We start from the raw sequence: 24,755 nt of genomic DNA, 5'->3' as shown, positions 1-24,755 counted from the left end.
AATCACAACTTACTACAGACAGCTCTACACCAAGGAGCTCACCTCTATCTCCTAGGGGCTCTGGATTCTTGCATAATCACAGGTGGCTTGGAATTTGCAAGAACAGGGATATTGATAATTAGAAGCACACCCAAGAGGACTCCAAGGAGCTGTTGGCAGAGCTCATGCTTAAAGGAAGAAATAACTTAATGGTATAATTTTTCACCCTGAGCTATACAGTATGTTTATACAACACTTGTGCACAGACTCATCTGGCAGCATTTATTTGCATTTTCTTCTACCCCTGAGCAAGGGGAAGAGGCTCAGGGTCTGATCTTTCACAGGTATTTCTAAGTGCAGTTAAACTAATTAAAGTGGTGGATTTTATGTGCTCTTTTTTGGAAAGCCAGAACCATCTGCCAGGGGATGAATATTCTGGGTGATAACACAGAGGGAAAACCTCAAGTTTCAGGGGGTTTGGAAAGCCATGGTAGAATTTTAAAACCTGACAACTTCCTGCCTACTGAAGAACCATCTTTACAGAGCCATCACGGAACAATGCCCAGAGGAAGATTTAGTTGCTTCAACCAAATAATTTAATAAGATTTTGAGTATTTACAAGCTTACTGCAGAGCAGTAGACTAAATTTCAAACAGTGTATATGCCAAAAAAACAACCATACAGTCAATTATTGGTTGGTAGGTCTGTTTCACCTCCCTGCCACAGCAGCAAGACAGTAATTTCTTCTCTTGACTCCTGCTGAAACCCAGAAATTTCATCTGTGTTTACAGTAGACCCAGTTTTCAGTACTTGTAATGTTATCTGGGGGAGAAAAAAAAAGTGAGAAGTTAAATACTATCAGCAGGGACACGTTCTCAAGTGTAAGAGAAAGCTCCTTGGTGTGACAAGCTGTTAAGATGTTCAGTAGATATCTACACTATCATTTGTTTGGAGGGATCTGAACCCTCTAGGTCAATTGCCAAGGAGCAGAGAACAATAGTGTTGAGTGTGTACATTCCTAATGCCAAGGAGTATCAGCTGAATGAGTCCTTCAGCAGAGATGAGAACATCCAGCATAATGACCACCCCACCACCACCACCTTTAGAGAGTTTAATTCCTGATTCCCAGTCCTCTAGAAAAGCAGTAACCAACCCAAGCTTCTGTTGTGACAGCACTTGTTGACTTCCATCTTTTTCATCATTCCAGTGATGACACTGGAACAGGTTGCTCAGGGAAGCTGGGAATGCCCCTCCCTGGAGGTGTTCAAAGCTCTATCCAGCCTGGCCTAGTGGAAGATGTCCCATGGCAGGGATTTGGAACTAGATGGTCTTTAAGGTCCCTTCCAACCCAAACCATTCTATAAATCTATGAATTTCTGAGATCCATTTGCCTACAAACTCTGTCCTATATCACCACGGTTCTCTTGGGCACATGACATAACATCTCTGTTCCTTGATCTCCAGTAATTAATTAATCATTAAGGAATACATGCACCCACACCCAGAAACACTCCCCTGCATTCTCTGTGCTGCATTTAACTCAGTGTAATAAAGCAGGAGAGCATTTGGAGCTAAGAGACGGCAATTCCACTGGAAATTTGTGTACAGTCAGGAATACTGAACACTATTATACTTATGCACTAGCCCTGTGTTACATTAAACCTGCACAAATGACAAAGACAACCTGCAGAAGACTTGCAGACACTGCAAAAGGCAACTTTAAACCTCAGAAGACATCTGCCATCCAGTGGCACACTGAGGAACTTCAAGAGAGATGTGAAAGAAGAGGGGATTTTACCTGAGTAGTGCTACGTTTTGCACATGGTTCTCATTTTTGTGCAGCAAAAATCTCGGAAGTGAAGAAAGAAGCTTCCCCTCTGCTCAAGAGCTCAGGAGAAAACAGAAACCTTGACCAAGAAACTGGTAATGTTTAAACACACCCCATTCCTTCAGCTTGGGTGCACAGAGAAGAGTGTGACCAGCAGATTCCCCTCTACTCTTCCCCTCTACTCTGCCCTAATGAGGCCACATCTGAAGCACTGGGTCCAGCTCTGGGCTCACCAGTTCAAGAGAGGCAGGGAGCTACTTAAGAGTCCAGCAAAGGCCATTAAGATGCTGAGGGGTGTAGAGCATCTCTGAGGAGGAAAGGCTGAGAGCCTGGAGAAGAGCAGCCTGAGAGGGAATCTGATCAATGCTCAGCAAGATCTAAAGAGTAGTGAGCAAGGGGATGGGGCCACTCATCAGTGGTGCCCAGTGACAAAGGAAGGACCACGGGCACAAGCTGCAACCCAGGAGGCTGTGGAGTCTCCTCCTATGGAGAGATTCCAAACCCACCAGGAATCTGTGATTCTGGGCAAGTTGCTGTGGGTGCCCCTGCTTTAGCAGAGGGGTTGGAATGGATGATCTCCAGATGTCCCTTCCAACCCTACCATCCTGGGATTGTGTGAACTACTTTCAGGGGTTAAAAGGGGCTGGATGTTAGGAAGAAGTTCTATACAGAGAGAGTGATTGCCCATTGGAATGGGCTGCCCGGGGTGGTGGTGGAGTTACCATCATTGGAGGTGTTCAGGAGGAGACTTGATGGGGTGCTTGGTGCCATGGGTTAGTTGATTAGGTGGGTTGGATTGGTTGATAGGTTGGACATGATGACCTTGAAGGTCTCTTCCAACCTGGTTTATTCTATTCTAAAGAGCTCAGTTCAGCAGAGCAAGACATAAAACACACCAGTGCTGGAAGCTGAACCCTAGAAGTAAGGCAGAGACAGTAAATCAGTGAATAAGCTGGTATCTTTTCCAGGGAGTCTCCATACCAGTGAAGCTCAATATTGTGTTTAGGAGCAATTTGACGAGGTGCAAATATTCCCAGTTGCCCAGTAATGTGTTTTGGCCTTAGTACTGTAGCCTAGGAACTGGTGTTAATCCCTCTGTTAGAGATCCTTGGAGGTAAAAATGTTTGTGTAGCCTGCTGGTGCACTATTATTGCAGTAGGACACTGTTAAGAAAGAAATTTGAAGTTTTCAGTGTTTTTTCCTCTCTAGCTTTGTGATTTTCCCCAAATATTCAGACTTTAAAAAGCCCACCCCAAACTTTTGAACAGCCAGTTAGATCTGCAGCATGAACCCATTACCTTCAGGCAGCCTTTTGGGAAAGCTGAATGCTTTTGTGTCAGCAGGAATTTGGTGAGGCCTGGAGAGCTTCCGGGGTGGTGACAGTTTGACAATGGAGCAGATTTCTTCTGTGCCACATGGAGGCTGTAAAGATAAATGGCATTTCATTGACACAACTGCTGCCACTGAAGAAATGCTCTGCTAGCTTTCTTCTAGGGAAATTGGAGAGGACATACAGATTTCCAGGGGTATCATTAGAAAACATTTATAATTACTTGTGGACACTCAATATGCTATTGGAAAGGGTGACAGAAAGCTTCAAAGCTTTCTCTTCAGCTGTGACACTGTAAAGTACATTATAAATCAGCATGTCAAAATGAAAGAGTGCAACAAAATTAGAGCCTTAAAAATATTCCTTTCTTCTAGCCTTTGAGCCTTTTTCTGAGCTCAGAGATGCAGTAACAACTTCTCCTGAAGAAGAAATACTTGTGGGATTCAGGAATAGGCTGTCCCCAGGTGAGGCTTTGCACACTGGTGACAGGTTAAGCTACAGCTCCATCAAAACACAACCCACACAGGAACAGCAGCCCTATTAAATAACAGGCAATTCACACTGCCTCATGCAAAAGATGTTCTATTGTTTCAAAAATTGACTTAGGACTCCAGTTATTCCTCTTTTCACCCTCCACCAAGATCCTGATGCTAATCTAGCATCCATCAACACCAGGATATTTTCCTGCCAAGTAATCTGGTGCAAAATGAAGCACTTTTCCTACTTCAACAGCTTCTCTTTTCCTATTTTAACATCTTCCCTTTTTCTAAGAACTTGTTCTGTGTTGATTTATTTGGGAGTTGTGGCATGAAAGCCACAGAGATGTCTCTTCTGCTCCTGAAGAGAGAAGTGGCAGAATTATTCTACTTTTACTGACATTCAAACTGGCATTTCAACAGCAACAGTTTGTGTCAAAGGAGTAATGCAGCTAAGACAAGGAGGTGCTGTTGTAAAAACGTTGTTGAAAATGTTGCAAAACCACAAACCAGATAGCTACAGATTTTTTTGTGTGTTTAACTGCCCAGCTAACAGAATTGTACCACAGTGTTAGTACAGCCAAAACTGGACTGAGCCATGAAGAAGGATTTGTTTGGTTTTAGTCATTAAATCAAATTTCAGGACAGACATTAAGCTCTGCAGGCTGAGCACAACCAAGAGCTTTCTTTTCCTCCATGACCAGCATGGTGGAACTCGTTTGTGGAACAAACCCAATGAATTCAGTACCAGTTTCAAATTCCTTGCTGTTTATTTTTAGCCCTGCAGTATTTGCCCAGTACACAATGCTTTCTGTAACAATTACTAACAGTTCTGGGGGACTAAGTACCGATTTCCTGTCATTCAATTATTTTTGATCTTACCAAAACTAAGACACCCTTTTACTGCAGCACAGAACGCAGACATTTCAGGCCCCCTTCACAACTAGGGGATAAAGCACTTCCTAATACTTCTCAGGCATATTTCATAGACTGGAAGCATTGAAGGCTTTAGGTTGGAAGGGACCCTTAAAGGTCAGCTAGTGCAGTAACCTACAGTCAGCAGGAACATTTGCAACTAGAGCAGGTTGCTCAGAGCCCCAAACATCCTGACCTGGAATGATTCCAGTATCTACCACCTCTCTGGGCTACCTGGGCCAGAGTCTCACCACCCCCAGTGGAAAACATTTCTTCTTTCTCCTCAGTTTAAATCTCCCTCTTTCAGTCTAAACCATTACCTTTTGTCCTATGACAACAGACCCTCCTAAAATCTCTATCCCCAGCTTTCTGATCATCCCTTGTAAGCAGTGAAAAGCCACCAGAAGGTTTCCCTGGAGCCTTCTATCCTCCAGGCTGGACAACCCCAATTCTCTCAGCCTAGCCTCAGAGCAGATGGCTTCCAGCCCTTCCATCATTGCTGTGGCCTCCTCTGTCCCTGCTCCAACAGGTCCCTGTCTGTACTGAGGACTTCAGAGCTAGCCGCAGCACTGAAGAGCTGCTTAGAGGGGCAGAATCCCCTCCCTTCATCTGCCACCCATACTGCTGGGGATCAGGCCAGGAGAGAGTTGGCTGCTGTGCTCCTGAGTGCCCCCTGTCACTTCTGTCACAACTCAAAACCCACTTCCAATTCATTCCTTTACTAGTCAGCACAACAGCACCACTTACCCCCACAGCACGTGTCTGTTCATGTGGTAGTACTTTTGCTGTCAATCCCACTGCTCTGGCTGAAGTGCTTCCTGGAGCACCAAGCAGTTGGAGTGATGATGGTCCTCCTCCTGAGGTACTGGAATGTTCTTTTACCTTAGATACCAGCCCTTTAGGTTTAGCAGTTTGATTTTCAGGCTAAAGGGTGAAAAAACCATTGTCATGAAGTGAGTCTCTACAGCATGGTGAGCCCTAACAGAGTGCCACTGTCACACTCCAGCTCTACACAACTGACTCAGTACCACTAACACAGCCAGTGTGAGAAACACTGAGCTTAGGGGATACCCGTGACTATTGCTGCTAGAAGGAGGGAGAAGCAAGCTATAGCTTCACTCTCTGCAGGGACCCCTTTCATGGGAAGTGCTACACTTCCAGGTGGAGCCTTCCACCTACACAAGGGAGGGATAAATCATCTGTGTTACAAACTGGCTCATTTCTTAAGGATCCTTCACCTGTCTTTCCGGTCCTAACGGTGAGGAACAGCGCATAGCAGTTTTTAGGTTTGGAGTTCTCTCTCTTGCAGCTGTAATTTTACAGGCTTTTTTTCCTGTGATGAATTTCCAACAAATTAATTAACTTTGAGACAAAGAACCACAGCTACTCTCCAACCCATGCCTTGCAGGCTGCTTTGAAAAGAAGGACCGTTCCAAAGCTACCCACGTAAACACAATTCCTCCCTTCAGTAGAATCCTGGTCTCCCTCTCCCTACCAACACAGCTGCTTTACTCCTCTCTCTTTCCTTGAGGAAATGAGGCTGCTTATTAATCTTACATTTTCTTGGCCATTTACTGCTACACACACATACTGTAAGAGCAAAGGAACTGCATAAATCACAGCAGCCTTTGCCAGTGGCAACTTCAGCTGCTATTACTGCCCAAATTAAGCAGGGCTGTAAGCAGGGGGAAATTATGCAGCAGCTAGGCCCCAGCCAGAATTGCATCAGTTCAGAACTGCAGTTACATGAGGAACTCTTAATAGGTGATAGGAAGTAAGTCCAGATAAGGACAATGACATGAACAGCTCCGTTCCTAGATAAGTTTAATAAGAAATGCTCTTTGGGTTTTTTTTGTTCTTCCCCTACCACATTCATTAGAACTAAGTCTTATTTACAGGGAAGATTTTCAGGTCACATTTTTTCCTTCAAGACCCAATGGACCTCAGCCTGTGCCAGGGGGGACAAATGACCCAGTGGAAGCTTGGCTCTGATATTCTGCCATCATTTAAGTGTGGGTAGAATATTCTGATGCCTCACAGCCATTACAACCACTTTAGGTCATGTTTTACCTGCCACAGTACTTGAAACACTCAGTGATGAAGAAGTATAAATGCAATGTGAAAGTCTCTCTCTAGAAGAGGGGGAAAAAAAAGAGTGAACAACTATTCTGAATAAATATTAACATTCAAATTGAAAATAAAAATCAATGTTTAAAGAACTCATAGGGAAATAGAGATGAGAGGAAAGGGATAAGGCTTAATTTAAAACATATTGTTACTGAGTGACTTCACACTTGAGTTCTTTGATAGTTTATCATCAAATCATACAGATTATTCTGAAGCCATCTGTAATTTAAGACCCACAGCAGACATTCCCTCAAGTCCTCAGCTCTGAAGCACATTATGACAGAACATATTTAAAGAGACTAGAAGAGAAAACCAGGCTCCTAAGAAATGCAGAACTGTGAGATTGGTATGAGCGAGCTCTGAGGGGAAATGTCTGCAGAGACAACTGGAAGCAGCAGCACAAGGGTTGAAAGAAATTATATTCTTGCTAGAAAAACCACCCCTTGTGTTCCTCAGATTCACAAAGGCTGAAGTCACTAAGACCAAATTTCTAAAGTTAGTGGGGACACAGGTAGCAGAAACTCAACAGGAGTGTTTGCAGCATCAGAGGCTTATTCTTATCAGCCTCTCTTTTAAATATCATTCAAAAGAGAGGTGGAAAAAAAAAAAGAACAAACGTTTAGGTGCAAAAAGTCTGCTCTGCAGATTACCTTCTGCTGTATTGGTCTGGAAAATCATCCTCTACAGGTTCTAGAAAACATTGAAGCTAAACTTTAATAGAAGAAAAAGCTCCACAGATGAGACAGTATTTTAGTGCACACCAAGTTAGAAACAGAATATTAGAAGGAAAGAGAAGGAGTTGTTTCCCATCATGCAGACATGCCTTAAATGAAATGATTATTCTGCATCTTACAGAGGTGCCTTGCACTGCAGTGAAGTTGATGTACACACTCTGAATATTGTAGAAGAAACCAAGAATTACCTAATATTGTTGAAAGATTTGAGAGGTGGGGTATCTTATCTATGGCCATGGCTTTGCTGGAGTCCAAGAGAGTGGAGTTCTTGTACTTGCCGGAGTCCACAGGGTAAAAACCACTTCCTTCTGGACATAAAAGATGTAACTGTAAGCTTCTTATGCTGAAATTCATTGAGTCACTGATTTTGTGACCAAAGTGAAAGAAACCACATCTGCAAGACAGTATTGTCTCAGCTCAACTAACTACAGAAACGTTTAGGAAGAATTTGACTCTAAGCAGATTTGTTGGTCATTCCCAAAACCACCTCCTGTCAACAGTGAGTATTTTAAGTTCCCAAGTCTAATTCAAATTGCACCAGGCCCTGATTCACAGTGGACTGGATCCCATGTTAAAAGATCTGACCTGGTGAGCCATGGTTAAGAGAAGCCAACAGCCTTGCTATTGCAGATAGTCCTCCCAATTCTTCTACATCAAACAAAATTTAAGGAAAACAAGTCTCACCTGAACCTTCATCTCTAAATATTTCAGGGGATGAGCAACTGCTCAGGCTGCTATTAGCACCTGTGTTAAACTCTTCAGTTGAGCCTGTATCTAAACACTCTAGGAGAAAGGTGGAAACACCTGTGGGAAGAGTCATTCCTGTACCTACAGAAAGAGACAAAAAGGTGGCTACCAAAAAACCAAAGTATCATCTTGTACAAACCATCAGGAATTCGTTATCCAAGTTTCATCCCAGTGAAGAGCTCAATACTATCAGGTTAGAATCCCATACTGATCCATAATCCAATTAAAGAAACAAGTAACCAAAGGGCACCCTGAAGCCAAATTTCCACTCCCACAAGCTGACAGAAGACAACTTCCTTACCCAAGGCTCAAGAGCTGAAGAATTTAGCCTCTAATAAGGTAATTCTGAGGCAGGTTTGTTTTCAGAAGCACAAACTATTTAGCCACAAGCTTTTAAAAATTCAGGTTTGAGTAAACTGAAGAACTCATGTCAACAACTAGTTTTGTCCATGATAAAACCAAGGTTGGGGATTTCATCAGGCCAGATTCAAGACTCTCAGATCTTGCAGGTCTCCTCTTCATGCTGCCTACAATGCATGTAGTGTGAACCAATGAGCCCCATGCTGGAATAGAAGTGGTCTCCAAACCTTTCTTTTCTAGCAGCAGGTTGTCACAACCAGTACCAGAGCAGCACATCAGTACTGGAAATAGAACTCAAATTACATTTATTTTACATTTAGTTTTAGAGATATAGAAGTGTATGTAATACTCTGAGGGACTGTCATTCTACTCACTTGAAGTCACTTCAGTACATTTCAAGCTTTCTTTACTTTCATAGTTGATTAACAAGGATTCCTAAAATTAAAAGACCAGTACAAACAACCTGAAAAAGCTGGATGTAGACAAATAAATGCCATTAAATGTATTCATTGGTAGATACCCAGAAAACTTACTGTCTGGTCCCTCCCTACTTAAACTTGCTATTCATAGTGTAATTTGTACTAAGGTTAACAAATATGCCTCGGACTTCTGCAATCCCTATGGAATGCCAATCCTTTGATCCTACACTCTGCTGGATGAGACCTCCAGTGAAAGCACACTGACATCAGCTGAAGTTATGCATGAGATCACTGTGGAGTAATCAATTTCCCCATCTTTTATTTATTTCAGAGGCCAAATTCATGCTGCTCACTTTCAGAATCCTAGACATGTTCACAGAACCTCAGCATGGTGGAGGTTGGAGGTGACCCCTGGAGATCAACCATTCCGACCCTCCTGCTAAGGCAGGGGCATCCACAGCAGCTTGTCCTGGATCACAATGTCCAGGTGGGTTTGGAATCACTCCAGAGGAAGAGACTCCACAGCCTCTCTGGGCAGCCTGCTCCAGAACTCTAACACCCTCACACCGAAGCTATTTTTCCTCATGTCACCAAAATACAGGGCCAAGTTTAGTCTGAAAAATGCACACAACTAACAGGAAAGTCTGCTTGGCTGGAAAAAGAATGTTACATTTCTTTGATTTATCCTCCATAAAAAGAGCAAGACAACACTCTCACCTTCATCTGTACAGAGCTTTCTTCTATTTTATATTCTTTTGTTTCCAAATCTGTTTCTTCTTGGACATTCACTCGATTGCTGCAGTTGAAGAGAAGAGCTAAGCGCAGTACAACTACACCAAGCAAGAACTACAAAATGTCTTTATGAGGTGCCAAGAAATAGTCTGACAAACAACAACTCATTGAGAATTCAAACTGCACACCTCCAAGAGACATCTCATGAAGTCAAAGCAACAGAAATTACAATAATGATGCATTTGAGTGAGTTCTAACAGACCTTTCATTGCATGACTGCCTCACTTGGGTCATTTCACTCTTTTCCTTAATTTTTGGTAGGGTTTTCACATTGGCCTTTCTCTTCAGGCCTAGAAAAGAACATACATATAGTTCAGTAATTTTAGTGTTAGAATGTAAGCAATTATTACTAACAGAGAATAGAATAGGCCAGACCAGACCAGGTTGGAAGAGACCTTCAAGATCATCGCGTCCAACCTATCAACTAATCCAACACCACCTAATCAACTAACCCATGGCACCAAGCACCCCATCAAGTCTCCTCCTGAACACCTCCAATGATGGTGACTCCACCACCTCCCCGGGCAGCCCATTCCAATGGGCAATCACTCTCTCTGTATAGAACTTCTTCCTAACATCCAACCTAAACCTCCCCCGGTGCAGCTTGAGACTGTGTCCTCTTGTTCTAGTTCTGGTTGCCTGGGAGAAGAGACCAACCTCTGCCTGTCTACAACCTCCCTTCAGGTAGTTGTAGAGAGCAATAAGGTCACCCTTGAGTCTTCTCTTCTCCAGGCTAAGCAACCCCAGCTCCCTCTTCTCTCCTCACAGGGCTTGTGTTCAAAACCCCTCACCAACTCCAGAGCACCTTTAGCTGTTCTCCCTCTTCCATGTCCATCATTTTGGATCCTATCATTATGAACACTATGAAGCCTGAATTTGCTTTATTTTTACCCAAGCTTTTTTATTTTTTCCAGCTGTGTATCAAGATAAAAAAATAATTAGCAGATTTCAAGAGAGATTTCACATTTCCTATACCTGCTGATTGAAAAAAAAAATTCCAAAGAACACAACAAAACCACTTCAGAAATTGCCTTTACTCAACCTGGGCTGAAAGTAGCTTGCATCTAAATCAGTTTTAAATGGAGTTTATTAGGTCTATCTTAAGAGTTTCTGCATAAACCTGTCCTCACTGTACACAATCCCAAAGGCCACAGTGACAGCAAATTTCAGAGACCTGTTTCCCTAGCCTAAAACCAATGTGTTGCTTAGCTTCATGTTTTATCCCCCCAGAACTGCAGAGCCCTTTAGGTGAAACTCCCTGTGAATTCAGCAAAGTGACAGCAAATTTCAGAGACCTGTTTCCCTAGCCTAAAACCAATGTGTTGCTTAGCTTCGTGTTTTATCCCCCCAGAACTGCAGAGCCCTTTAGCTGAAACTCCCTGTGAATTCAGCAGAGGACAGGGTAGATTAGGACTTGTCACAGGGCTCATTCCTTGCCCTCTTTCTTTCAAGCGTATGTTAAGCAGGACTAGACCTCAAGGCTGCTACTTGCCCCCAGTCATGGACACAGGAATACTGCACACTCACAAGATCATGAGCCAGCAGAGTAGGATCAGGACAGAAAATAATATTCACTGTATCCTGTAACAGTAAAGTCCTATTTTTAAAGTACCAAGATCACTGTGTGACCAATACTTTAGCAAGCTGCACTACTACTGTCAGCCTCTACTTCAATCCCACACCCTCTCCTCAAACCACCTTGTGTCTTTAAAGTCTTTAATTCTCAACTCCAGATCAGCTAAACTCAACAAGGATGCTGCTGCTTTTGAGGACACCTTCAAGTAACTTTTAAAGTTGCTCCTTTCCAAGGCGAGCAAGGCTTTTGTTTCACTTCTAAAGGAAACCATTAGGCAGACATGAGGGGGATAGCCATAATTTACAAAGTAACCCCCCTTTTTATTCCAAACCAGCCGCTAAACCAGAGGAACCACTCCTGCTCTCCACGCTGTATGGCACACAGATAACAACCATCAACTTTCCAACCACACAGCACAAGCAGGGCTGGAAACAGAGGCTGAGAAGCCCAAAGAGACACGGCTGGGTGGTTAGGGGATGTGGACGACACGCCGAAGCCACACGAGATGATTATTGGTAAGAATCGTCTCCGGGGGGTGACTTAACCTGCCCAGCATCCCCACCTGCTCCACAAAGCGCCATGCCAACAGAGGCACGGCAAAAAGCCAGCACAGACCCCCTCCTCCCAGCCGCCTCCACCTCGGCTCCCGTCGCCCCGCCTCGGCCGCCTTATCGCTGCTGCGACTCGGCCTTGGGCCCCGCCAGGGGTGGAGAAGCCCTTACGCCGGGGCTCCGCTTCGCCGCTGGGGCCCGAGTCCTCGAAGAGGCGCCGGCGGCACGACTGGGAGCTGCCGGCCCGGCTACCGAAAACCCCGGGCACAGGGGACGAGCGGCGCATCTTTAGCGGTGCCTTTGCGCCCCGGCAAGGCCCCTGGCAGTGGAACCGTTCCATCCCGCACAGCCGCGCCTCAGCAAGGCCCTGAGAGGCGGAGAAGAGGCAAGGAGACAGCAGACGATGCCCTCACCACGACCACAACCCTCATACAGACCCAACCGGCCCCGCCCGTCCCTGGCCCCTTCGCCTCCAGCCCGCATGCGCAGCAGCACGGAGGGCCGGCAGCAGGGGGCGCCGTCACCCCGCCCCGCCGCAGGCCTCAGGAGGGTGCCGGGGGGGCAGGTGCGAGGATGGCTTTCGCTAGGTTCCCTTCGGTTCCGTGCCGTTGGGTTGGCTTGTGCCCCGTCCGGCGCCCTGTCTGTGAGGGGAAAGACGTGTCGCACAGGCGCTGAGGGGCTGGCTGCAGACGAGCGGATGAGAGGAGGCAGTGTGGCTGTAGGGGCAGGGAATGAGGAGAGTTTGAACCACCAAGGAGGGAAAAGGCCTCTAACGTCAGCTGGTGCAGCTGCCATCCCCACACCGGCATGCCCGCTCGTCCGCGTCCCCAGCTGCCATAGCCACAGGTTTCTTGAACACCTCCAGGGGTGGTGACTCCACCGCACCCCTGGGCAGCCTGCTCCAGTGCCTGACCACTCCTGCAGGAAAGGAAATGTTCCTAAGCGCCATTCTAAACCTCCCCCGAAGCAACTTGAGGCCATTTCCTCTTGTCCTATCACTTGTTCCTTGGGAGAAGAGACCAAATCCCCCGGCTCAAACCTCCTTCCAGGGCAGAGAGCCAGAAGGTCTCCTCTCAGCCTCCTTTTCTCCAGGCTGAACCCCATTTCCCTGAACTGCTCCTCACCAGACCTTTCTCCAGACCCTTCACCAGCTTTGTTGCCCTTCTCTGGACCTCAGTGTTCTTCTTGGAGTGGGGGGGCCCAAAACTGAGCCCAGAATTTGAGGTGCAGGCTCAGCAGTGCCCAGTACGATTGCTCTTCCCTGGGCATGTTGTCAGCACATGCACGACCTGAGGCGTTTTAATGCCCTGAAGTGTAAATTAATGCCGAAGGAGATTATGAGCAGAGTGAGGGAGAGTGACAGGTTGGACTCGATGATCCTCAAGGTCTCTTCTAACCTTAGCGATACTGTGGGAGGCTGTGTTCTGGGGTGGGGGTAATGTCAGGTGGGTCAGGGATGGTTGTTTCCCTGGAACCAAACACCATTTGCCCATGAATAATCCTGCCTGGTCCTGCTCTTGCCCCCCTGGGCTTTGCAGGGGTGCACTGGACACTGCTGATGTCTCTCACTGGTGTTGGCTAATAAATGAGCCAGGTAAATAAATGGTTTGATTAAAAAATGCCAAATAAATAGGTTTGTGATACTACATCTCACTGTTACATGTATACATAGTATGTATTGTCATGTGCTACACATACAATGTTACATCCCACTATCTAAACTGCATGATCAAAATTCCTGTTGTGAATCATAGAATCAATAAGGTTGGAAAAGACCTCAAAGATCATCAAGTCCAACCTGTTGCCCAAGACCTCATGCCCGCTAGACCATGGCACGAATCCTCTCTTGAACACCTCCAGGCACGGCGACTCCACCACCGCCCTGGGCAGCACATTCCAATGGCTAACAACTCAGTGAAGAACTTTCTCCTCACCTCCAGCCTTTATGTTTCAGCTTGAGTTTGTAGGGCAGAGGAAACTCATTACTTCATTAGCAGGACAAATAATGATAAATGACAATTCTTTTTCATCACTGCATGTTCACCCAAGTGGAGGGAGAGATGCAAGCACACGCAAAGACCGGGAAATGGAGACGGAACGCTTTTAAACTTTATTGTCTTAAGACACATAGTCTGAAAAAATACTATGCATTCCCAGTTGTCAATTCATATTAAACAAGCAGATACATTTGGTTATGGTATTACTGATTTAAAATAAAATTAAATTAACAAAAAAAAAACAACAAAAGGAGACCTTTACAGAAAGACTGCAGCGTCTTCAGAGAACTTTGCAATCGCTCTTTTGTTTGTCTCATAGAAGATTGCTAAAATTAATCTCAGCTTCCACTATTCCTTTAGTTGTTATGTTATGTGTTTGCTCTTTTTATTGTTTACCAGAGGCACACATCCTGAACGGCTTCATCCCGACTGTGAGGACAGAGTGCTGGAGTAACAGCAGCTTGTAGGAGCGAGCTTTGATTGGAGGTCAGCCCACGAGAAAAGTCCTAGGAGCAGCTTTGCGAAATGGGACCATTTGTCTTATTTACAAAAGTTTCTGTAGATGACTTTTTGATATACCTGCTGATATACCAAACCCCACAATCCTTAATTACAGTTAATTTATTGGGGGTTGTGTCTTTTTATACGAACGCATGTTCTCTTTTAACCCCTTCACCTTCAGCTGAAAATAGGCAACACAGACCAAAATGCTTCATTTGTTTGCTGCTCCTACTTTGCTATAATACATAACAAAAAGCTGAAATGAAGGGCTTAAAGGGGCTCTAGATGCCTCAGAAAACATTTTATTTTGGAACAATTCCAGGGAGCTGAAACTTTTTTCCCCTCCCAGACTACAAGCATCCAGACTTCTCCAAAGTGAACAGCCTCAGCTTCATGACTTAACAGGAGTAAAGCTGGTGTAGAAACCACTGAATGTGCAAATTACTGAGGAATGTTAATTCCAAGAAGAAACAAATACCTAATTCTGATTTTTATTTTACTTTGTTTTGTTGTTTTTTTCCCAGCAGACAAACCCAAAGTGAGCTAACGATACAAAAAGTATGCAGGTAGAATTGCCTCTAAATAAAATGCTTCTCCAAATTCTCTGTAAGGCATCAGGAGGTCTTTAAGTAATCTTTTACCATGCAAAAATAGTATGTTCTTTCCCAGTTTACATTCATCTTGTAGCAGTTTATTTACAAATAGGTCACCAGTTTGTGCTTTTAACACATTAAAAAAAAAAAACCAGAAGAATCCTATAATTAATTTGTTTCATTCCAGTAAGATTAAACCAGGTTAATTTTTCTTCTGTTATGTGCAAGAATTCATATTCATGGCAAAATAAAAGATGACACTGGACATTACTGATGCTGATTCTAGACTTACTAACAGCGAGGACAGGTTGTAAAATAGTACTGTTGTTGATAAACAACCCACCGTATCTCTCTCTTGCCTCATGTGCATCAAGCATTTTACCCTGCAAATGTGCCTTTCAGGACAGAATTATGATGTGGATTTCCTACCAAGACAGGGTTGGGACTCTCTGGTGTGGTTTCTGCTCACACTCGTGTGCGTCTTTGACCATTTCTGTGGCAGGACAGAATTTTCTCTGTGCAATATATTGAGCAAATAAAACATTCAAAATACAGAACTAAGCAATATTCCTCTTCCTAGGAAAAAAAAAATACTATTTTATTCTGGATTTTATATACGACCACTGAAGAGTCTTCCAGTGATGCCACAAACCCAGGAACAACCTCTGATATTTAATGTGTGAGAACAGAGTGTCTCAGCCCATAAGTCATGACCACAGTGTGAGCCTTTGGATGCAGAATTACCTGCTCTCACTTGGCTGCTCAAGGTGATGGTGCTTTTACATTACATACATTGAGTAACAGCCCCATCCTGGGAGCCCAACTCTGGCCAGCACCCATTCCACCAGGCTTGGCAGACTGGGATTGTGCTGTCAGAAGCACAGTCTGTATTTGTTTTCATTCATTAATTGTAGACTGAATCCATCGATGACAGTGATGAGTTAAAACCAATCATCCCAAAGCCACGGTGAACAGGGCTCTCAGAGAACTGTGTTGCCACGTGCAACAGCACTTGAGCCTCAACTCTTTCAGTAAGATGAATATTAGAAATAATTGTTGTAATTAGTTATCTTGAGGGGGGGAAAAAGCCCCACAACTGGTTATGGGACAGCCCTGGGGATTTTTCCATGATGGTCACAGGAAACATTTCAGTTTAAGACAGCTCAATGCAGAAGAAGTATTCCTGGAATTCAAAGAGTGTTTGTGCCAAGCTCACGCATTTCACATTTGTTCTTCTCAAGTTTTAACCTCTCACAACATTGTCATGATTGTGGTGAGCGTGACCCTGCAGGGGAAAAATCTGATTACACAAGAAAGGATTGAAGAGAGCTTTTAGTTTATTCTTACAGCTTTGCTCAGGTTCTGAAAGTATTCACACTTTTGGTGTGACTACACAATTTCTCCCCCATTTTGCATTGTCCTACTGTGGCCAAGTCTGGATTTTCTCTTTCTGATTCGTCGGTGTTCATGTCTTTGGCTCTAGTGCATCTGACATTTTGCATCAAATACTAAAAGAACCCTAAAATCATAGAATGTTAGGGATTGGAAGGTACCTCCCAAGATCACTGAGTCCAAGCCTCCTGCCAAAGCAGGATCACCTAGGTCAGAAATCACACGGGATAAGAATTAGAAGAATACAGGTAGATTACTCCACATTAAGTACGTAAAAATACCAGCCAGCTAAATCATAAACAAACTCATACTTACACAAAGTGGGGAATTATATTACCTAGAAACGTCTGGTAAACTGAAATTATCTTAGGAAAGAAGTAAATTAAATTCATGTGATAGAAAAAGCTCAGTGGAAAACAGCTTCTCTGTTCTTATTTAGATGACTAGTTAATTTTATTTTAGGCATTTCACATTAAACCAGGAAATTGTACCAATCCTTCATAGCATTGACACATGCATATGCAGTGACTGTCTCTTGGCTGATACAAAAAGAAGGTGGACTAGACCCTGTAGAGATGCAAGTCCTTGATGACTTGATCTAAAGTTTGCACAGTAATTCCCATCCTCTGTAAGATGTGGCAGACTCCACTTCCCAAGGGATGCCTTTGCTGTACATGAATGTAGGAAAGCATCAGCTCACAGTAGTGGTATTTCTCCTCTCCTGGGGCTGATGTGAGTCATTGGAGCGGAATCACATGAGGAGCACATGAGGGAGCAAAGAGGGCTTCAGACTTGGACACTTGATAAATCAAATTGTCATGTTCTTTATAGCGGGATTACGTTAGCGGATGCAGTTTCCGTTGCATCATTTTGTTCTGAAATCACTGCAATAAATCAGTCTTCACTAACTCACTGATTCACCTTCAAGCACGCAATGGAGCTTCAGAGGGTAAAGAAGAGATGGGTGCAATGAAAAATTTCAACTTTTAGCTTCACAGTCTACAGTGGACTCCAGTTTAAGAGAGAAAAATCAGTGTGCTTTCAGTGTCCTAGCAAGGATCTAGCAGGCACAGCTCCATGCTGGTATGCACTGGTACAACAAACAGCAGTTATTAAAACACACATAGATACGTAGGACCCTGTTCAGCATAAGGAAGCCACCGACAGTCCAAGTATTCAAGTGACTCAACATTACAGTTTGCTCATAGTCTTGTACCATGCTTTGTATCAGGAGAGAGCTCTTCAGTCTATTCCTTTCCCACGTGGGATTTATCCCTTTTCTCATGGCTGCAGCTGGCTGTGAAATCTCAGGCTTCATTCAGCCCAACTTCTTGTTTACTCCAAAGCACCACTGGAAGTGATGATAGGGAACTGAAGCTTCCACATGTCCAAACACAGGCATTTTCTCAGCAGACCTTTCTACATCACATCCAACGTTTTACCACACCATGACACCTTACAACAGCCTGGCTAACACAGCCATTTGCCCAATTTTGTGCACTTTTTGGAGCAGTACTTCATTCCCTTCCATGGTCAGCCAAAAGATGTCTTCTGGTGTTGCACCTCAGGCTGGCCTTCCTCCCAAACCAAATCTGCTTTTCTAAGCCCCATTCAGAATTACAGCTTGTCCCTTGTGCTCCATTTTTTCAGCACTGTTTCTGAAAGGGAGTTAGTCCAACTGGACTACACAGTATTAGCAGCATGTAAAGTAATAAATTAGGGACTGGGAGCCTATGGTTTAATGTAAACTCCCACAAAAAGCCACCACAGAGCCAGCAGTGCTCCTGCCACCACCTCAGTTTGAGTAGTTCAGATGTCCATGAGTGCTGAAGGAAGCCCTAATGTAAAACCAGCATTCCATGTATAAATTAGGTAGGGATGAAAAGGAAATAAAGGGAATTCTATCCTATTGCTTCCTAACCTGTTCTTGTCATTTCAAGGTGATATTAATCCATTAGATGTAATATCCTAATAGAGTCTCTTAAGTACAAGTAGTGGGAGATCCATTCCTACTTCTACTCCAGTTACAGAACCCTAGAATGGTTTCGGTTGGGAAAGACCTTTAAGATCATCAAGTTGTTAGGTCATTAATGATTAAATTAAATCAATGACATTCATGTCCCAGAAAATGTATTAAAAAAACCCCAAAACCCTATCACTTAATATATAAACCAATATCCAGCTTGAAGTTCCAGATCAGGGAAAAGAGATTTTCACCATCAGTCACTGATTGTTTGAGGTAGACCACATTACTGAATTATCCACAATTTTAGTTCCTCATGGATTAGGTTATATACAATCAAATATCAACAGACATACCTGCAACTGTCCCTATTGAAATTAGAAATGCTGGGAGCTAGTAATTAGGTATGCTTCCATAATTTTCTTGGTCACAGGTTGAAATTTCTGTCTTATTTTGTCACAACTTAGCATCATTTTTAGTAGTGCCCTAATTGTGTACTGAGTCAAAGATGAACTCTGTGACACCTGGTGGAATAAAAAAAGAATAAAGAGGAAGGAAAATTATAGTTAGTGATGAAAAATGAAAGGCTCAGATGTTGAATTCACATGTTTCTCCATTCCTGCTGTGTCATTCTGGCTCTGTATTTTGCAGTGTTATTCTAATATTGCTACAAAGTCCGTTGTTCAACACATTCTTCCTGTTGTTTCAGATGGAGATGCTTGAATATAGCTCTTCTATTTGCTTTTTGAAGTAATCTCTTAGTTCTGGTCTCTTAGCCTTTAATGTTGGTGTCAACAAACCATTTTGTACCGAGAACATATCAGAGTGAATGTAAATGGCTTTGACCTAAAAGAGAAAAGGGACATATTGGTAGTAAAAATCACACTACACTCAATAAGCATAACTTCTTAAATAGACCTTGCTGCAGTTACCTCTGGCTCTGTCTGTAGCCCAGGGGATCCTCAGAATGGTTTAGCTTGGAAAAGACCTTTAAGATTATAGACCCCAACGATTAACCCAGCACTGCTAAGTCTGCCACCAAATCATGTCCCTCAGCACCACATCTACCTCCTCCACTTGAGGCTGTTTCCCCAGGATTTTTATCACCTGCGCAAGTTTTCTAAGGTGCCACTAAATAACTTCACCATCCTTCACCATCCCCTGCTCTCTTGCTGGTTTTCCTGTGTCCATGCTGCTCCAGCAGCCAGCACAGAGAGAATGAGCACATAAACCTCTTTTCCCTGTGAAACCAAGGCCAGAAGACAGTGAGGCAGGGCACAGGGGACAGTGTCACCATATGTGATACTGCAACTGCTGTCTCACGAGGTTGAAATGCTAAGGGAGGAAGGGAGGGAGGGCAAGGGGGACGTCCTAAAAACATCATCTTAACCTAGCTGCAAATGTAAGCAGCACGAATTTGGTCTTGCAAAACTATCATGAAGCTTTGCAGACACAAGGATGATCATCTCTAAAGGACTGGTGATGTTTTATAAGCTAATTAAAGTGAAAGCAAATCATTCAGCCCAGACAAACAGGATTGTGAAGGCTGCTGTTGTTAGCAGTGCTGTCTCCGAGCACAGCAGGGAGCCTAGCAGCACAGATGGGAGAGAGCTTTGCCTTCCAGTGCCTTTATGAGAGTACCGGTGTTGGAGAAAGCAGAAAGCAGCTGGGTGATTGGTCATAGGCCACCCATTTAAGACAAAATTCCCCACCATCTGCTGCTTTTGTGATTCCCCAAGCCAGACTGGTTTGCATTTTGTTAGACTGGGAGTTGCAGGAATATAGACTGATGATCTGTTTTTAAATTTCCAGTAGGTATGTGATTCAACTTTCCCCTGCAAGCACTGTGGCCCAGTTCCTTCACCAGTGATGTCCTTCACAAAATCAGTGTTTGTGGGGTTAATGCCTCCACAACTTGTTGCACTGATTTACAGTGGAAAAATTGTTGGTTAGAGATGCCAAAGTTGTCATTTCCATGCCAGAGACAAGGATGATAATGATTCCATGTACAGTGCATCTTGTATTGAGTTGCTGGAGCAGGTCCAGAGAAGGGCAACAAAGCTGGTGAAGGGTCTGGAGAACAGGGCTGTTGAGGAGTGGCAGAGGGACTTGGGTATGTTTAGCCTGGAGAAGAGTAGGTTGTGGGGAGAGCTCATTGCTCTGTACAGCTCCCTGAAAGGAGGTTGGAGTGAGGTGGGAGTTGGTCTCTTCTTATTATCAGGTGGTAGTATGAGAGGAAATGGCCTGAAATTGTGCCAGGGGAAGTTTAGCTTGGAGATTGGGAACAATTTCTTTGCTGCAAGAGTGGTCAAGGATTGGAAAGGCTGCCCAGGGAAGTGGAGTCACCATTCCTGGAGGTGTTCAAGAAATGTGTAGCTGTGGTACTTAGGGGATATGGTTTAATGGCCGTGGTGGTGTTAGGTTGACAGTTAGACTCGATGATCTTAAGGGTCTTTTCCATCCACAACAATTCTGTGATTGTATGATTGTATAAACCTGTCTCACCACAACCTTGGCCATAATATCTGGCTCAAAGTCTGGGTTTAAGATCACATATTGCAACAGAGGCTGAATTTTTAAGCCCTCTGGTTTCAAAATGTTAAACATTTATTTTTAATTTCTAGACAGCAAGGCTTTCCTCACTACATTATCATTTATTAATTGGTAGAATAGATTACTTGAAGTTATTTCATAGCACAACAGACTTAGACAATTAGAAAACATAATCGTTGTTTCAGTTGGAAGAGACCTCCAAGATCATCGAGTCCAACCTTCAACCCAACACTGCCGTGGTCATTAAACCATGTCCCAATGTGCCAGAGCCACAGGTTTCTTCAACACCTAGAATTAAGTTCATTGCAAACCAGACTTGATATTGAATTGAATTTTGTAATTGATTTCTTGTTGCTTTTCCATTTTATTTGCATGTGGAACTGACAAAAGAAGAATAACAAAGTTCTGTTTAATGTTGCTGCTGCTGCACTCAGATGTGGTGAATTACTCATTAGAATGACCACCCAGAAGCAGTCTGAACAAAAGCAGAGAGGTCCTTGCTAATTATATGTGATAATTAAGAGCATTAGTGTAACAGAAATAAGCATTTGACACTTCAATATGTGTCAATTAGTCTTTTTTGGGGTTTTTCTGTGTTTTTAATGCTATATAGAATCATAGAATCAATAAGGTTCGAAAAGACCTCAAAGATCATCAAGGCCAACCTGTAATATATACATAATATATATATAGTATACATTATTATATAGCAGATATATTTTATAGATAGTATTTATTGATATAATATGATCCATGGTTGATTTCAGATGTCTCCTGGAGTGCTTGCAGTTCTGTTGCAGAAATATTTACAGAAGCACAAGGAAATATTTAGCACGGAGGCTGAAAATAAATCGACCAGCAGCATTTCCTAGGTCAGTTACAAGAATGGTAATTAGTGACCTAGTTTCTTAAGAGCGCTTTCTGTGGCAGAAGCATCAGAGTCCTACAGATATTTACTTTGACCTCTGGTTGTCAGTCTGGAGATTATCCATGTCTCTGGATTAGATTTTTGCCTCCTCACCCAAAACTTTCACTACATTTCATTTACATTTCAAGCAGGAGTTGAAGGGAGAATCATAGCCTGTGAATTTTTCAAAGGAACAAATATTTATATGCCAACAATCACTAAAGTATAGAATGGTAGTAGTTGGTATGGACCTCTGAAGATCATTTATCCACACCCCCTGCTAGAGCAGGATCACCTGGGGTAAATCACACAGCAACACGTCCACTAAAAGTCTCTGTCCAAAACAGCAGACAGCACAGACAAAAGTCTCTGTGCAACAGCAACAAGGATCTGGAGTGACACACCAAGCCCTGACAAATCCCCATTTGATGCAAGTGGACAGATTGCTTGTCTGATCACACTGAATTAGGTGTTCCTTGGTTCAGCTTACCTGCTCAAAGGAGTGAAGTCCGCTCTCCTTACCCAACCGTACCATGTCTTCCATTATCACTTGCTGCAGCTCCTGGGTTCAAACACACAAAGTCCTCATGTAAAGGTCAGGTGTCTCTCTGGTAGTTAATAAAGAATTAGCAAATGTTCTATTCCACAGTCACAGAATCCCAGCACGGTGAGGGTTGGGTATGCCTTTTCCTGTCACTAGGTACCACTGAAAGAAGTCTAGTCCCATCCTCCCACCCTTTATCTCTTGCTGAGCATTGCTCAGATCCCCTCTGAGGCTGCTCTTCTCCAGGATAAACAGCCCCAGGTCTCTCAGCCTTTCCTCCTCACAGAGATGCTCCAGGTCCTTCAGCATCTTTGTAGCCTCCAATGGACTCTTTCCAGCACCTCCATGTCTCTTTTGAACTGGGGAGCCCAGAATTGAACACAATACTCCAGATGTGGCCTCACTAGGACAGAGTAGAGGGGAAGGATAACCTTCCTTGACCTGCTGGCCACACTTGTCTAATGCACCCCAGGAGGCCACTGGCCTTGGCCAAGAAGGCACATTGCTGGCTCATGATGAACTAATCCCCCTGCACTCCCAGGTCCTTCTCCACAAAGCTGCTTTCCAGCAGGTCACCTCCACACCTGTCCTGGTGCAGGGGGTGATTCCTCCCCAGGTACAGGACCCTACACTTGCCCTGGTTGAACTTTATAAGGTTGCCCTCTACCCAACTCTCCAGGATGTCCAGGTCTGGCTGAATGGCAGCACAACCTGAGAGGGTGTCAGTCACTCCTCTCAGTTTGGTATCATCATCATTACATAAATGACACTAATTAAATAAACAATAAAGACATATCCAAGCATACAACATAGGTATGATGATGTTAACCCTTTCCTCAGAGTGAAAAGCAAGGTTATACTGTCAAACATTACATGGCATAGATGCTTGAATTCATGATCTTTCAATCATCTGCCAGGTTAAGATGCAGAACTAGCACAGACACCAGTGGAATGACTGAGCTGCGTCAATACTCACTGCTGTGATCCAACTTGGTTACTCAGTATCAGAAAGCACATGGAAACAAGACTGGGATCCTTATTTAAGACCTCTAACCAAACACCACCTCTCCTGTTTCCATATTGGTGGTCACTGCCAGACATGCCTTTGCAGGAGTCTGCAGAATTCTGTGCCAGCCCAGCACACATTGCTGGGTCCAGATCAATCCTGCTTCGTTTTCAGTGAGGAAATAATTCCTGCTGCTGATATCATGAGTCATAGACACCAGCTCTTAACTAGGTTATGCTACAGGGAAGGAACAATCTGCCCTGTAGACAGATAGAAAGACAAACCTTATTTTTACAGAGCTCTGCATATGTTCCATCAAACCCTCTTTTCTTTGCCCAGCCTGGCATAACTTCAGAATCAGGCACCACGATTCCCACCAGAAAAGCCTGTAGGAGAAGGACAAGGAGAGCTGCAGGCAAAGGCTGAACAACATTCAAGACCCTACACTGAAGTGAACATACAAACTGGTTGCATTTAGTATGTGTTCATCACTTCTTGCTCAATTAGGCCAATAACTTGCTCACCTCAGTGAGGTGTATATTGGTGTCTGTGCCTTTTCCACCGATAAAATGGTTTTCTGTGAGTGCTCTTGCATTTGCCAACAATCTGAGCACCTTTGGTTAAGTTTGTGCTCTGGACAGTAATTAAATTCCTTTCTTCACCTTTATGTGGTGCTGAGGGATGTGGTTTAGAGGTGGTGGCTCAGCAGTAGTGGTGGGATTGAGCTTTAGGTATGCAGTTGTACTTGATCTCAAAGGTCTCTTCCAACCTCAACAGTTCTTTGGTTCTGTGATTCCATCATGCTTTTTATTCCACAGGCATAAGCCAGAGCAGAACAGAGCCCATAACACAGAATCATAGAATCACAGAATTTTTTTGGTTGGAAAAGACCTCTGAGATCATCAAGTCCCACTGTCAAACTAAGACCACCATGGCCATAAAACAATGTCCCCAGGAGCCACACAGTTTTTGAACACCTCCAGGGATGGTCTTGCCACCACCTCCCCTGGGCAGCCTGTTCCAGTGCCAGACACAAGCAGCACATGGGCCTGTGAGTCTCAGGAAAACTGATACCAAAGGAAGCCTCATATTTGTGGTCTGTGGGTGCAGAGGGATGATCTGCAATGGTTTCAGAAGCTGTACATGTTTGCATCAAGGTGTGAATTAAACATCTTCACCACACGCACAGCTGCAAAGAGAGAGCAGGGCTGTAATTTGTGGAGAGGGGCAAGGCAAAGCCAGGACAACACTGGTCAAAATGCATAGGCAGTGGTTGTGGAGCACCAGTGATTTTGCCTTCTTCTGGCTTAGCACAGGCAACATGGCAAAGGAGAGTGTTAGAGAACCAGAGGTGACACTGAAACAAATGTAAAGCCTTGATCTTTAGCCAAAACATCCTCCAAGCTGCTTAAGGTCACACAGCAGCTCAGCTCCTGTGTGGCTGACAGCCAGCTCCAGAGCAGAA

At 43.9% G+C, this 24,755-nt stretch overlaps 2 protein-coding genes across 6 annotated transcripts in view; both read right to left on the bottom strand.

The window, feature by feature from the left end:
• Positions 1-566: 566 nt before the first annotated feature.
• MEIKIN (meiotic kinetochore factor) lies at positions 567-12,248 on the bottom strand. Of its 2 annotated transcripts, none has more exons than XM_068147829.1 (12): positions 12,006-12,248; positions 9,910-9,997; positions 9,633-9,711; positions 8,871-8,931; positions 8,074-8,217; positions 7,578-7,697; positions 7,306-7,345; positions 6,599-6,660; positions 5,767-5,861; positions 5,276-5,452; positions 3,106-3,229; positions 567-801 (listed from the first exon to the last, which is right to left on the bottom strand). In XM_068147829.1, exons 1-12 carry the CDS (start codon positions 12,172-12,174, stop codon positions 755-757), a joined length of 1,206 nt encoding a protein of 401 aa, XP_068003930.1. In that variant the 5' UTR covers positions 12,175-12,248; the 3' UTR covers positions 567-754. The 2 variants fall into 2 exon arrangements, with proteins under 2 accessions (XP_068003930.1, XP_068003940.1); XM_068147839.1 differs by having other exon boundaries at positions 7,578-7,694.
• A 1,673-nt stretch (positions 12,249-13,921) lies between these two features.
• ACSL6 (acyl-CoA synthetase long chain family member 6) overlaps positions 13,922-24,755 on the bottom strand; it is a 68,797-nt gene continuing 57,963 nt past the window's right edge. For all 4 annotated transcript variants that reach the window (XM_068158113.1, XM_068158122.1, XM_068158131.1 and 1 more), the window contains exons 19-21: positions 23,575-23,676; positions 22,231-22,302; positions 13,922-19,126 (exon numbers count right to left, since the gene is read on the bottom strand). In XM_068158113.1, coding sequence (XP_068014214.1) covers positions 18,986-19,126; positions 22,231-22,302; positions 23,575-23,676 — 315 coding nt within the window. In that variant the 3' untranslated portion in view covers positions 13,922-18,985. The remainder of the gene's footprint in view (positions 19,127-22,230; positions 22,303-23,574; positions 23,677-24,755) is intronic.

The sequence above is a fragment of the Melanerpes formicivorus genome, unplaced genomic scaffold (genome assembly GCF_026170545.1).
Source record: "Melanerpes formicivorus ecotype bairdi unplaced genomic scaffold, bMelFor1.0.p_v2 SCAF_2, whole genome shotgun sequence".
NCBI classification, from domain to species: Eukaryota; Metazoa; Chordata; class Aves; order Piciformes; family Picidae; genus Melanerpes; species Melanerpes formicivorus.
Note: the sequence above shows the minus strand (reverse complement) of the source record. Positions and strands in the feature narration are given on the sequence as shown.

Coding starts and splice junctions, on each gene's coding strand:
- MEIKIN (XM_068147829.1), bottom strand. CDS start 12,174: ATGGAACGGTTCCACTGCCAGGGGCCTTGCCGGGGCGCAAAGGCACCG. Junction 9,998..12,005: donor CGGCGAAGCGGAGCCCCGGC/GTAAGGGCTTCT, acceptor GTTCTTTTCTAG/GCCTGAAGAGAAAGGCCAAT. Junction 5,453..5,766: donor CGTTAGGACCGGAAAGACAG/GTGAAGGATCCT, acceptor TTCACCCTTTAG/CCTGAAAATCAAACTGCTAA.